The 14,320-nt window shown below is 35.7% G+C and overlaps 1 protein-coding gene across 1 annotated transcript; it reads right to left on the reverse strand.

The window, feature by feature from the left end:
* Positions 1 to 2,558: 2,558 nt before the first annotated feature.
* LOC106100576 lies at positions 2,559 to 12,759 on the reverse strand. Its single transcript, XM_013279466.1, has 6 exons — positions 12,364 to 12,759; positions 6,786 to 10,078; positions 6,530 to 6,697; positions 6,090 to 6,343; positions 5,814 to 6,004; positions 2,559 to 5,728 (listed from the first exon to the last, which is right to left on the reverse strand). The coding sequence occupies exons 2-6, from the start codon at positions 10,056 to 10,058 to the stop codon at positions 4,032 to 4,034; spliced, it is 5,583 nt and encodes a 1,860-aa protein (XP_013134920.1). The 5' UTR covers positions 10,059 to 10,078; positions 12,364 to 12,759; the 3' UTR covers positions 2,559 to 4,031.
* Positions 12,760 to 14,320: the final 1,561 nt, after the last annotated feature.

Consider the following 14,320-nt stretch of genomic DNA (forward strand, 5'->3'; position numbering starts at 1 on the left):
CTTTCAATTTGACTCGAAACTAGTGACGCCGTTACATATCTCGTCACAGGTGATTGTAACTAGTGACGTGAAATAACGCTCACGTCTACTTGACACTTGATATCTGTTGTCTTGATCGGTTTTGGTTGCCATATTTGTTATAATGTTCCATATTATATTGTCATTAAAGAATTGATCATACAATTACGAATAGGTTGTAAAAATACTTGATTATTTCGTAGTTTATACTTGGTTTGTAGGTTTACTATTTACTTTATAAAATGGCTGACGTCGGAAATAGGGAACAATCGATAACAAAAGTGCCAATGATTTATGTTTGCGGTGGTAAGTATTTTGCTTTAATGTGGCTTAGTCTTGCATTTCTGAATGACTTCAATATGACAATAGACAACAAAGCGCTCCAATATCTTTGTGTGACTAGTTCAGTTTAAATGTGTTTTAGAAACCTAATCCTATTTCTCAGAATACCCGACCAAAACTGTCCAAAATGTATTTTCACTGTCAACAGTGCTCTAGATAATACGAATGCTTAAAGACAACCAAACAACTGTTGTACCTTAAAAAATAATTTCTAGTGTATCAGGATGAAATCATCTTTACACTCCTATAACAGCCATAATGTTTTTCCAGAGTGCCACAAAGAAAATGAAATAAAGCCGAGGGATCCAATACGATGCAGGGAATGTGGCTATCGTATCATGTACAAGAAAAGAACAAAAAGATGTATCCTTTTCTATTTCATCAATTTGTCACATTTGAATCATTTGAATCATGGTCAAATTCCAATTTTGGCCAATCGGCGACCACTAGTTTAATCAAAATGTTTTAATTTGATTTACAGTGGAAGTAATTTGTTAAAAAAAAAGGGATAAAAGTTGATTTCTGATATATAGTAACAGTGTAGTGGTAGTTGTTATATATCTTAGTGGCATGAAGCATCATAGTATATATTGCTATGCAGAAAACAATTTAGGTGTACCAGGGCAAAAACAAATGCAGGGGGAGGGAACTGCAGTTTGCAAATGAGCTGCCAGGATTTTTGAATACTTTTCCAGGAATAGTTGTGTTTTTATGTGTATATTTAAAAAGGGTGGACAAAAATCCCAGTACGCTTCAATAATGTTGGACAGTTTATATTATGAATGTATGTGTATATAATAGTATATAATCTGTGGCTTAGGAATTTGAGCACTAGACTTGTAATGCCCAAGTCCTGGGATTGAATCTTACCATGTACCCATGTGATTTTCAATTTTTCAAATTTCATATGTCCATTATTTACAAGGAAATTCAAAGATATGTGTGAAGTCAAACAACCTGCACTGAGTAAGAGTGGTTGACTAAGTCATAGACACCCTAACTTGGGTAGGCTTCAAACACCTGAGTGGCAGCATATAGTGAACTGGTGGAGCCTGTATATTATGTGCATTTTTCTAGTAAATTTCCTAATTTAATCATATTCATGGTCGAAAACTTATGAAATTCAAGAGGTAGGTATTATTTGGAGTCTTAATACTTTAAATATTTTTCAGTGTTTCAGTCATAATATTTTTCTTAATTATAAAAACAGTGGTTGTGTTCGACGCACGATGATCCAGAGGAATAATACAAAAATCACATGTTTTTAATTAATTTTAATCTTATTGTTATAAAATATCCATCCGTAATGTATTATAAACAATAAATGGGTAAATATTTGACATGTTTTAGTTTAATTTTTCTCATTTTTAACATCAAGGTACAGGAATCAAAATAAAAAAATTTACAATTAAAATTTAATCCTAACCCTAGCTCATATTTAACACAGTTTTTATTTTCAAATTTTTGATATGATATAACAATTTAACAAAGAAAATTATGCATCACTATAATATAAATATGCATTAAGTATTCCCCTAATATCCATTACACATTTCCTTTCGCTTACTAGGAATGTAAAATAAGCAAAAATGTAAGCACCACTAAAATGTCAATTATTACCACTAGTTAGTACTAGGGGCTACGAACTTTGCTTGGATTACCACTAGCTAAAATTTCAGTATGATATAAAACAAAAAATCTACACCCTAAAAGAGTACATAACAAAAAATGGCTTGAGAAATACTACATTAAAGTTTATATAATGTAATATATTTATATAATGTAATATGTTACAAGCAACTGCTAGATACATTGGTCATAGAAAAGTTGATTATGGGTTTATTTTAAAAATTAAACTCAATGAGTGCTACAAAAAGTAGCTAGTACACAACTTGAAGTTTTTTTCTTTAATAAAATTGATATTTATGTCCTTTTCGTAAAATGTTAGGTAATATGATAATTGTTATTTTTATTAAAGTTGATAGGTTGAATATACCGCACGTTAGTTTAAACTTTGGATTTTTAAAAAAAATTTAAAAAACATTATAAATAGTTGCCCCAAACATTGTAATGATACCATTTATAATATTTTATCATGCAAAATAAACTGATTGCAATCTTAGAAAATCACTGAAATCAAATATGCAGTTTAATTTTTATTAGTGGTTAAGTGATAAAAAAAAACTTCAGATTACTTCGAAGTAATATTAGAGATCTTGAGAAAAGCAAACATCCGTTTTTAGATTTTTTTTTGAAGTGCCTCAAACATAATTACCAGAACCCAATTGTTTTATATTTTTCGCACTTTGTGAAACCTTAGTGCTTATAAAGTATTCGAAATATAGATTTGAAAAACATAAATTCCATAAAATTAGAAAAGTAGCAATTGCAAGGGATAATGTTTTATCGCTTGATATTCTTGAATACTATAACTTGTCTGAATTACGTTTGTTAATAAAACAAACAGACATAACACATGTAAAACATCAGAGCAGTATTTTATCCCATTGTTTTACTTTACGCCCGTTATGAATTGTAAATAGTTTTAAAATCGATTACAAAAGATATAAGATTTCTAAAGCATAGTTTACATTACATAAAACATTATAAATATTTCAGAATGAAATTTCAACTGATAAACATCTTGTTATATCACTAAGTGCATTCTTACAATACAAATAGGTTTTTTTTCTTCATTAAATTTCATAAAATCCTACACCCAAATATATTAACAAAGAGTGAAAATATTTCACATCATTTTTATCAGTGACTTGTCACATTTTATTCACATTCGGCGTCAAAAAATTTCACCACAAACATACACATTATCTGATTAACCTTTGGTTACTTACATTTAGGCCGCCTTTTAAACTACAGTAAAAACTAAAAAAAAATCACTTCAAATTGAAATGTTAAAAAGTTAACCTTATCTACTATTTACAACTAGTTAAATAAAGTTGATACAAGATTTACACAAGTCAAATATTCACCCAAATGAAGAGTAATTATTATTACACAATCATCTAGCACAAGTTCTATTTTCGATATGGAAGACTCTTCAAGGATTTAAAAGTTTATCTAAATTTCTTTTGTGGAAGTTGATATGCCAATTGTTTATAGATAAACGATATTGGAAGTAGATATTACTCATTGTAAATGTACAATGTAAATACAGTATATATTTTATAAAAATACATACAAAAATCGAGTTATGGTATCCATTAACTTCACTACTGTTAAAGATTTTGTAATATGTTTCATTGATATTTCAAGCATACTTTAAAATTATGGACCACAAAATGTTACTGTATGTAAATTTTTAGACAAGATTGAATGGAAGCTTTTATCCTTATCTGAATTATAAAGAAAATTCAACAACTCTATACTACCTACTCCATAAGACCTATTTGTTACAATCGTAATACGTAAGCCTTGAGATGGAAGCAAATATAACAATATTAAATTCACTTAAATTTGAGATACTATTTACATACATTTTCACAATAATGTAGAAATAAACATACAAATATGTATACAATTAAAGCGCATCAATTTGTTTTCACACAATCTGAGTCAAACCCCAGTATGAATAATTACACTTTTCAATAAAAAATACAGAAAAAAAAAACAAAATTGCACATTAAAATTCCTACTTATAAATAATTTTGGCACTAATTATCTGTGGCACTATAATTAATTCTTGTTTCAACGTCCTGACCGTCACTGTGATCCATTGCTTTCATCTCACTGTCCCTCTCACTGTCACAAGCGCTGTCTGATGGCGCCGCGCCGTCTTCATCCTCCGAAGACTCCCTGCCAGCAGGAGGCATCGCCATAGCACCGTTAGCTTCCCGGTACTCTAATTTAGTAGGGTCCTTCTCGTGCAGCTTCCGAGCCAGTGACTGTAAACTAGCCAAAGAACTCGCGCAATCCGTCGTGTCTATGTCCGTTAAACTGACTCCCGCGCGCTCGATCTCCGTGAATGTACCAAAGGGGAGTTTAAATAAACATTCAAGCCTCATTACGTGCATTTTGCTTCTTAAATGCTTAGCTAAATGACCATGTATCCTGAAAGCGATATTGCAATCTGAACAGCGGAATGGCCGAGGATTGAACGATGTCGCCGTTCCAAATGTCGAGGTCATGGATACCTTATTATGGTGTGAACCAGATCGTTCATGTTTTTGCAGATGACCTCTAGTTCTAAAACTCACCGCGCAAACACTGCATCGGAAAGGCCTTTCCATGTAATGTATGTTGAGGTGCAACCTTAACTGAGAAGGCTTGGTGAATGTTTTGTTACAAAAGTCACACACTCGCCTTCCATCTTCCATTAATCTTCCAGGTGAATATGGAGCTCCCTCGAACTCTTTTCCCTTTGTTACCCTAAATGCGACCCCTCCAGCTCCAATTACAACTTTTCGAGCAACAGGCTCATGATCTAAGGGTGGCATTTTTAACGATTCTGATTCTGAGATATCATCATTTATTGATTTTTCCTCGGTGTTTATTTTACTGCTATTGCTTTCATCACTGGAGTTGTTATCAATTTGATTTTGGTATGTTTCATCGCGAGTTTTGATAAGATTGATTCTTGCGTGTTTAAGGTACTCGGAGACGACATGCTTAGCGTTTTCAGAATTATTATTAGGAGTTCTAGCTCGTTTAGGTTCTATAACATAACTAACAGAATTAGTTACATCGGTGGTGGTTTTCGCAATTTCTTCTTTAGCAACATGTAATGACTTCATTCCACTATCGCTACCACTCGATACGATCGCTTTTGAGATGTTTACTTGTGATGATGTAATTGGTGTCGTAATGTTATTACTGATGAGGCCATTGTTGCTTTCTGATATCTCATCTGCGTCAATGAAAGTGGATTTGTCTATGTCTATTTTTCTCAATTTACTCAAGTTAGACGTTAGTTGACTTTGTTTTATTTTAGAATCGAGTAGAGCCCGTTCCGTTAAATACGTATGTAACATGGGTTCTCCGTTAGACCACTGACTTTGTTGTTGCGGAAGCTTTGCAGTATTCGATGCCAAAGAAGCTAAAACGCTCGATTCTTTAGCAGTTGGAATTTCTGCCAAGTTAGGAGCTTTTACATCATTTCGACTCAAATCCATCGGTTCGTTATCAACATCTATTCTTGCATCGACGGAATTTATTTTAGCCATTGGAATACTTTCCAGATTAGAGTCTGGTGTCATGGTATCCAAATCCACTGGAGTGTATGGATAAGTGGTAGGCCTTGCGCTAGTTATCAGTCCCGGTGTTGCAGAAGTCGCAGTGCGGCACCCTCCTAGTGATAGCAAACAATGTGCGGCTTCATGTTCTGGCAAACGCGATTTATATAGCTCCGTATCTGTAATAAGTAAAGTTGTTGTTTAAACGTTTGTTTTCATCGATTTTCTTTGTAATCACTATTATTTTTACTAATAAGATCTTACCGCTCGATTCAGTTTCCCCCTCATTTCCCTCGTCACCGTCGGACTCAGTTTCATCGTCCGTTTCTCCAGAACAGTGTGTCATTTCCGAACCTTCCTCATTGCCTTCGTTCGGATTTATTCCTAATTCACAACACTTCTTATAATGAGCTTTACTCTTCATATGCTTCGTCAAATTTCCTTTGGTTTTAAAGCTGAAAGTAATAAAAATGATCCTTTAAATTAAAACATTTCACTTTGTTTTTAATTGAAACACTACAATAAATATATTAAAATTACCTAAATGCACAATGAGTACACGTGTAAGGTCGAACATCGGTGTGTGTGCGAATATGTTTCTTTAACATCGACGGCTTTTTACAGCGAATTCCACATTCCGAGCAAACATAACGACCTCTACCGCGACCACGGACATAAGTATATTCTTCATTACTTTCAAAACCACCTGTTAGCTCCTTTTTAGATGTTGATGATATGTCTGAAGGCTGTTGTTTCGATTCTTCTGTTCTCTTAGTATCAATGCATGTAATAGCCTGTAAGTAAGAGTGAAAGTTATTATGAATGAAGTAGCTGTACAATTTTTAATGAGGTTAAATTATTCAATCAATATTAGGCGTAAGCAGAGTTCCTGACTCATACTTAAAACTTTGTATTGTATGCTTACTATACGAGTAGTTATATGTTTTCAAAGTCGTCAACATTGAAATTTAATAACATACCTGTTGATTGTCCTTAGATTTTTTGTTCGATTGAGATGAATGAGTCAATATAAGGTCCTGCTTAATCACAGCAGCAGTTACATTTTGCGGTCGATGGCGTGAGTCATACAAAGACATCGCAGACGATGCTGACAATCCCAGCGGGTCTGGCGTCAGCTCAGATAATAACTGTAAACATATGCACACATTTACCATCCGTCCGACTACAATATCGCATTGTAGTATCAAACAGGAAATCACATAGACATCTTATTACCTGCCAATTGCTGTACATCGATAGGAAATGCTGATTTGGCACATATGTTGGTTGAGGACGATTTATTGTACAATAGAAGACTTTCGTTGAACACTTTAATCCTAAATATGTATACGCGTTTCCATTTAAATACAGCTGCCCATAAGCTTTTGCCGGTCTTGGAGTTTCAGGAGAGACCAAAGGCATTGTGTTAGCATTAGGCGTTATACCGTGATGTCGTTTTGGTGTAAACGTGCCCGGTTTTAAAGGTAAGGTTGACGGTCTCAAAAATTTAGGTTTTCTATCGTCAATCACAGGGCGCGCTGCAGAGTTTTTCTGGAAATACGATGTTTCTGATCTCTCATTGTGAACAGATGACACAATCGTCTCTTGTGCATTGGTGTTTTTCTGTACTTCAGAGGAACTTTGTATTTGGTTATTATAGATTTCCGCCTTAGTTATAAGATTTTCAAAATTAAAATTTCTAATTTCGTTTTCAGACTTAACTTCAACGTTAATGCTAGGTATTGAAGAAATTAAATCTTTATTTACGTGCCTTCCGAGAACATTATTTGTATTTTCTTTTAATACCGATATTTTGGCCATACCATCAGAATTTCTTTTCACTGTTAGCTCTTGCCTTGGCGTAACAATACGAACAATGTTAGATGAATAAGTCTTCGCCACCTGATAACTATTTGGTTCTTCCATATTTTTTACTTTAATGGTGGGAATATTTGTCATATAATGTGTTATTTCGCCTTTGTAGGTCTCCATGCTCTGGTTATATTTCTCAGATTCGTAAGCTAAAGATCTCGAACTGGTATTTCTGGATTTAAGCGCTCTTTCATAATTAGACACAGTCACCTTTCCTGTTTGCATGCAGTCTTGGGTGTTGTCGACAATGGGAACAGGATGGTGTTTATCAGTGCTTGTTATCTTTTGGGACATTGTGCCGCTTCCGATAAAAGCAGCCGCTGTATTTGGTCCCGGCATTCCTGGCACATGTGGTATTAGTTTTCCACCATGTAATATTGTTGTAGCACCATTTGGTGACGAAGTAGGACTAAGAGGTGGCAGAGTAAGGGGATTGTATGCTGTAATAGCACTTAAAGGTGGAAAAGGAAAATGGGAAATGTCATGAATATTAGGCAAATTCGAATTTTGTAAACTAGAAGTTGATATTGACATTCTAGCACTTTGAGGCTGTGGCGTGCCTAGGACTTCTTTGGGTGTTGGTGGATTATGAACAATTGTCCCTCCAGAATGTAGCCCTGATCGCACAACAACGCTGCTTGCTTCAGATTCGCTGGCAAATTTCGATGGTGAAAGATTCTGCTGTATCAAAATAGGTGATAATTGGTTTTTACTTGGTTCAATACGTAAAGTGGTGGTACTACCAGAGTGATCGACAATTTTCACTTCGCCGCCAAACATTTGAAGTGAAGTGGAATTATGTCTAATATGCGATGACAACTCTTCTATTGATCGCAAGTTTCCTGCATTTATATCTACACATCTTATTTTTGATTGCGGGTATAAATCTGCCGACCGTGGGGATATATTTTCTAATATTCTTGGACTAAAGGTATCAGAATGACTTTCTATTCTTCTTTTAGGACTTGCTTCTTTAGACTTAATTTTATTATTATCTGTTCTCCTGTGAAACTCCGAAGGTGTCCTGGCATCGACGAGCCTTGTATTACCTAATAAAGGCCCAGGAGATGGTAAAGGTGCAATTATTTCGTTCGATTCCTGTTTAAGAATTACGAGGTTATCAGGTTTACTCTTAGAAATTGGTGATTTTGTAGACAGGCTTAATTTAGGACTGTGGGATTGTGTTTCAGGTAGTCGAACATTAATAGAATTACTCCTTGTGTAAACATTTTCCGGCCTGCCCACTTTTACTTCTTTTTGTGGAGCATTCATGGAAGCTGAGTTCGTTCCTACGCTGCCCTTACAATAATATAGTCTATGGGTTTCTAAATTATCAACACTTCGAAAGACTATTTGGCACAGAGGGCAAACGTACAACACCCCCACTCCATCAATAAGTTCTCCCGATATCATAACTGAATTATTCTTACTTTTCAGAAGAAGATCTTTAATGATAGATCCTTCCGGGTTAAGTGGGTGTTTATGGTCATCAATTTGTGAAAAACTCTCAGAATGAGATCTCTTTCGAAATGAACTATCAGAATTAATATTAGTCTTAGTTAAATTTAACGGCGATGCGTCTTGTTTTAATTCGGATTCATTTAAGAATTGTTTACTTTCAGCAATCTGCTTGATTTTGCCGTACTTCTTTTGTAAAGGAGTTTCTATAACATCAACAATGGCTTCGTTATCAGATATAATTTTAGAGATATGTTCTGTAAGAAAGTCGGCATTCGTAGAAATCGTTTTCTTTATCTTATCTCTTTCATCAATTCCTTGATAAAATGCTGCTCTAAACTTGGGTTTGTAAATTGTCTTTGATTTATTAAAATCGTTCGAAGGAAAACTTGTTACTGGTGATGCGTGATTATCACTTGTTAGTTCCGGCGAAGAAATCTCATTAGATCTGTTATAATCCAATCGTATAACTGATGCGTCTGAACCGGTATCGGAAAGAGAAGTGGGCGGTATAGAGGTGTCACTTTCTGATCCTCCGGACAGATCCTCCTCATTTATAGAACCTGATATATCTGTTCCCTGCAATCTTAAAGCATGAGTTCTCGATCTTCGATGCTTGTATAAATTAGATCTCGTTTTAAAAGCGAATCCACATGGTATGCAAGGATAAGGTCTTTCGTTAGTATGCGCTCTGATATGTTTCTGAAGAACTGAAGGCTTGGCACATGATAATTTACAATAAGGGCACATATATCGCCCCGTCCCTCCACTGTAACAGTCCCTGATAAAATCGTTTTCAAGGTTTTCAGTCTTATTTAAAAATTCTTCGGTAAAACTGGTTTTACCAGTTACCTGAACAACATTATTTACATCACTTAACCTAATGTTCTCTGTATTAAAATTAATTTGTACATCGTTTTCCACGTCAGTGCATTGATCCTCTTGCTTATCTTTAATTTTCTCTATTTCAGGATGTGCCGCTGCAATGCTTCCATTTGAGATTGAAGTATTACAGGCAAGAGTGATCGTTTCTTTTTGCCGATTTTCTTCACACTTAGGTCCATTTGCAGGGAAACCAGATATGGTAGACGCCATCCTTTTGAACTTCTTGTGTAGATAACTTTGATCATTGTTGTTAGCGAAGTTACTATCCAAACGTTTTTCTTGAGTTAGAGGCATCGTTTTCGCGACTGTCAAATCTGGAATAAAAAAATAAATATTAAATTTCACTTTATGACATTGAGGTTCGGGTAAACAGGTATTCGGCAATTTTTGGCGAATGATCAGACAACCCATAGTTGCAGGAGACAATTGCTACTGCACATAGTCATATTATACATGTATTGCAAGGGTATATTAATACGAAACTAATTTGTATTCTTATACTAACTAAACTACGCCCGTTCAAAGCTTTGAAAATTAAATTATCTCTGTTTTTAATTAAATAAAATGGTTTTATAAAAATTTGCGCATGGAGATGATTTATATGGTGAATATCAAAAAGATGTATTTCACTAAGATTATTTTTTTATTAAATACAGCAGATAATATACTCCATTAGCAGTAATCTTTACAAATGTCGCCCGTGAGATTATCCCTATATTTAACATATTTTTATTAAACACACGGCAATTAAAAAAAAAAACATTTAACTCACTTGTAAGCAATAAACATTAAATATACAATATACATCATTGTTTTGAATGTACGACAATATCCTACAATCAATGAAGTCTTGTATTCCGTAGAAAACGCATACGTTATAACATATAAATACTTGACAAAAACTTCTTTTATACAATGTTATGTGTTGTGGGATGGCGTTGACGCAGAGCGCATGTGCCAGGCCGTGTTGTGTCTATTAATGTGCCGCGTGACATCATCGTGACGTAGGCACGGCTTGTGCCAACCGACGAGGATATCCCCAATTCCAATGCTGTTTTTCGACTTAATTATTTGTGATAACCACAGATATCAAATTCTTTATCAGGAAATGATAAACTACTTAATCTTATACGTGTTTAATTTCCCTTTGGAAATATAAAATATGTCGCATTATGTTATTAATTTTTTTTACATTAAAATTTATTCTGTACTAAGTCATTGAAGTAAATATAATTCTATTGTACTTAGACATGCATGTCTAAATACTTACATACGATTAGTTCGATAAAGAAATAAGCAGTCATGCGTGAAGCAAGGGAGATGTGAGAATTTTCGAATCATTAGTGTGAGTGTTTATCTTGATACAATACAAATCCGTGTGGAAGTACGGAGGCGACCTCGCTTTGCGCTCACTCAAAGCGTTCTTGGACGGCTGCGTTACTGCGTTCCGAGAAGGCGTTACAATTTCCGAGAACCGGAGACAAGCGAACCGCTCCGCTCGATTATAACGAGCGAGCAAATAAGCGCAGTACGCACCACGCACACAAACGTAATGCCTCTGTCCGCTTGGCGATCGCGGGTAGGTGTCGTTCGACACTAGTGTGCGCTTTTTATTAACAACAAGTAAACGCTCAGTATTCAAACAGATCTATATTCTTGGAAACATGTCCGCTGTAAATATAAACCGCAACTCACAATATTCTATACAGTGACTTATTTGTTGTATGATAGATGAAAAGTTAGTTACTGTTATAAAAACAGCATGTCTTAAGTTGTTAATTGAGTAGTTCATTTTTATGAAGGTATTGAAATGTTGGTGTGATTGTAGGAGCGTGGTTTGGTTTATACGGGATGTTGTAATGACACAAAGGAATCCCGTGGCAGCCGCCCGCCGTCAACCGGCCGCCGGCCTGGCGCCAAGCCAGCGGCCCTGGCGAGTGGCGACGCCAGCAGCGACCGCCAGCTCGCCGCCACACTGTTTCACTTCGCCGATCACTCTTTACCTCACTCTATGTCTATGTCACATTATATTGTAGTTAAACTTATTTAACATATAATGTCTTTTAGTTCTGTAGAAATATTTCTTCACAATAAAACGACTTGATTACACTATTTGAGTAACAATCTACAGAAACTGACAAAACTAAGCTGTTTACTTTTTGTCTTGTAATAATCTTATTAAATTGAACGAGGGGTTTTTAATATTTTATTTTAATATTCAACAACCCAAAATCACATTTAAAATTTATTTTTGATTCGTGTTTGTTTTGGTTTGAATTAAAATTAGAATTTGACAACCAATGTTACGTTCTTAAAATTATAATTAGAAAAATCACTAAAAATAATATAATGTTTACAATCCGTGACGTCACATACAAATTACAACGTTACTACGGGAAACAGCTGTTCAATTGGTCAAATGAGTAATTTGGCTTATGCTGCATATTTTTTTGCTCCTTACACTATGTGCTAATTCTTTGTATATGTGTAAGCTCTTAGACCTTGACCCATCGATCGAACAGTAAACGAGTAAAAATATGTACAAGATAAGCAAGTTATTGATTCAGATTATATTTATTCGAGTCATGAGTGTGCTCACCTGCCGCGGAGGTAAGCAGTCAGTCCACCATTATTTTAGAAGTTGCCTTGATATCATTTGTTTACGCCATCTAAACATATGTCAACAAGTCCGATAGGCTGCATTTCACCCGCGCGCAAGTGAATCATCGTTAATAATTGCGCGACGATCCACGCCACCACACAACACTGACACACACATACACACGCACCTTTAGTATCGTCACTCGTGTCTCACTCGCGCACCCATACGATACTACCACTTTCTTTTTCACGTATAACAATTATTTACGTGTGGATAATTATTTATTTTATCTATTCCTCGAGAGTGTATATCGGGTGGACGTACATTCCAGCAACGATCGACGCACGTTACCGCGCCGCAGATGACTGTTCAACTGTTTGTAGTTGTACTTTGTCGTTGCTTCGTTTCGTTTCGTCCGTTCGGCTACACTCAGCTCCCCGCGGCCCGCCCGCTGCGGCCCCCTCGCGCCCCGCGAGTCTCCCCGACTTCGCCCGCTGTGAGAAGTGATTCATGTCGCGTTGTATCTATCTCCTTCCTACATCGCAACCGGATCGGTCGCTCTTCGTAATCTATTTATATTTATCTATCTATGCACGGACTTTTAACTTTGCGACCATAGTGCGATCTTCTACAATAATATTCAACAATTAAAATTGCAATAAGTTTGAAATATATTTGCTACAGATAAACAAAATAACATAATCAATTTATATGTCGAATATATAATATTATTCACTTTAGGTTAGGTATCCATGTTTTTCATGTATGTTTTATTTTATTAAAGGGAGTCTGAGAAAGTTATAAGTATGTAGTAGTATATTAGCAGTAGGGGCAGCTCTATGTAATTTTCATGCAGCACTGATTTCGTAACGGTTGCGCTCGACTAGAACGAGTATCGGTTTTGTATGCCGACATTCATTTAACATTCTCCAACACTATAAAAATTACAATAAAACTTAAAGGTTCTATAACAGCGTTTACAATGTAATTATTAATTATACTCGTTCAGAGCTTTTCAATACTTTCAGCGCCGGAAAATTCGTCTCAAACCGATCGAAAACTCATCCAACAAGTAAGAAACGGATCGCTGATAATTTTTTTTTAAATTGGATAGGCAATATCACTTGTATAATTTTGTTGGCATTTTCCTATATTTAATATTTATCTCGTGAACTCATTATCAGGCAAGACCTCTTTATCAAAATTCTGTAAGTCGCTATATGGGTATCAAGTATCAACACTTATTATTTCGCTTACAGACAAATAAGTAGTCGTATGTAATAGTTTAAAAGTTGTAATAATCTTGTATTTTATTTGTCAAACTGCTAAGGATAAACTGTATCGGCGTAACTCCTGGGTGCCTAAAGGCCGATATGAATGTATAAACACATTATTTGCAATGATAATTGTAAACGCTTATCAGTAGTGTGGAGGCGATGACGCACGGCAGCGCCGATAGCGCCTGTCGCATGATACTACTCGCTCAGGAAACGAACACACTTTATTATTAACAAAAAATTATTTTATTTTTATATGATTGCAAACTCATTTTTGCAGATTTCGTTCCCGATAAAGTAAAACGGTCTGTTAATTTACTTTAACGGAATAGGTACAATATGTACCTACCTATTTTATTTTTCTGCTATCAGTCGATAGAGGCAAAAAAAGAATCGTAGGCAGTGGCGAGTGGCAACTATTTGGTTAATGGCATAATATAATAAAAGGCAGGGGAGCGAGCGTGGACGAGCGGACGGAGCGCGAGCACTTGTTGCGTTGCGTTGTTTGGTTGGCGTTTTCGCCTGTTGCCCATTGCCGCTTGCCGAGCGGCGACGTCACAGTCTGACCTTGAGCCACGCTGCGCCACGCGGCAGAGGCAGCGCCACCGGCCACCGGGCCTGCCTGTCAGCTTCTGCCAACTCCTAGTGGCAGTCTTACGTGTGTGGGTCGATGTGAC

This window comes from Papilio polytes, unplaced genomic scaffold (assembly GCF_000836215.1).
Source record: "Papilio polytes unplaced genomic scaffold, Ppol_1.0 DF824047.1, whole genome shotgun sequence".
NCBI classification, from domain to species: Eukaryota; Metazoa; Arthropoda; class Insecta; order Lepidoptera; family Papilionidae; genus Papilio; species Papilio polytes.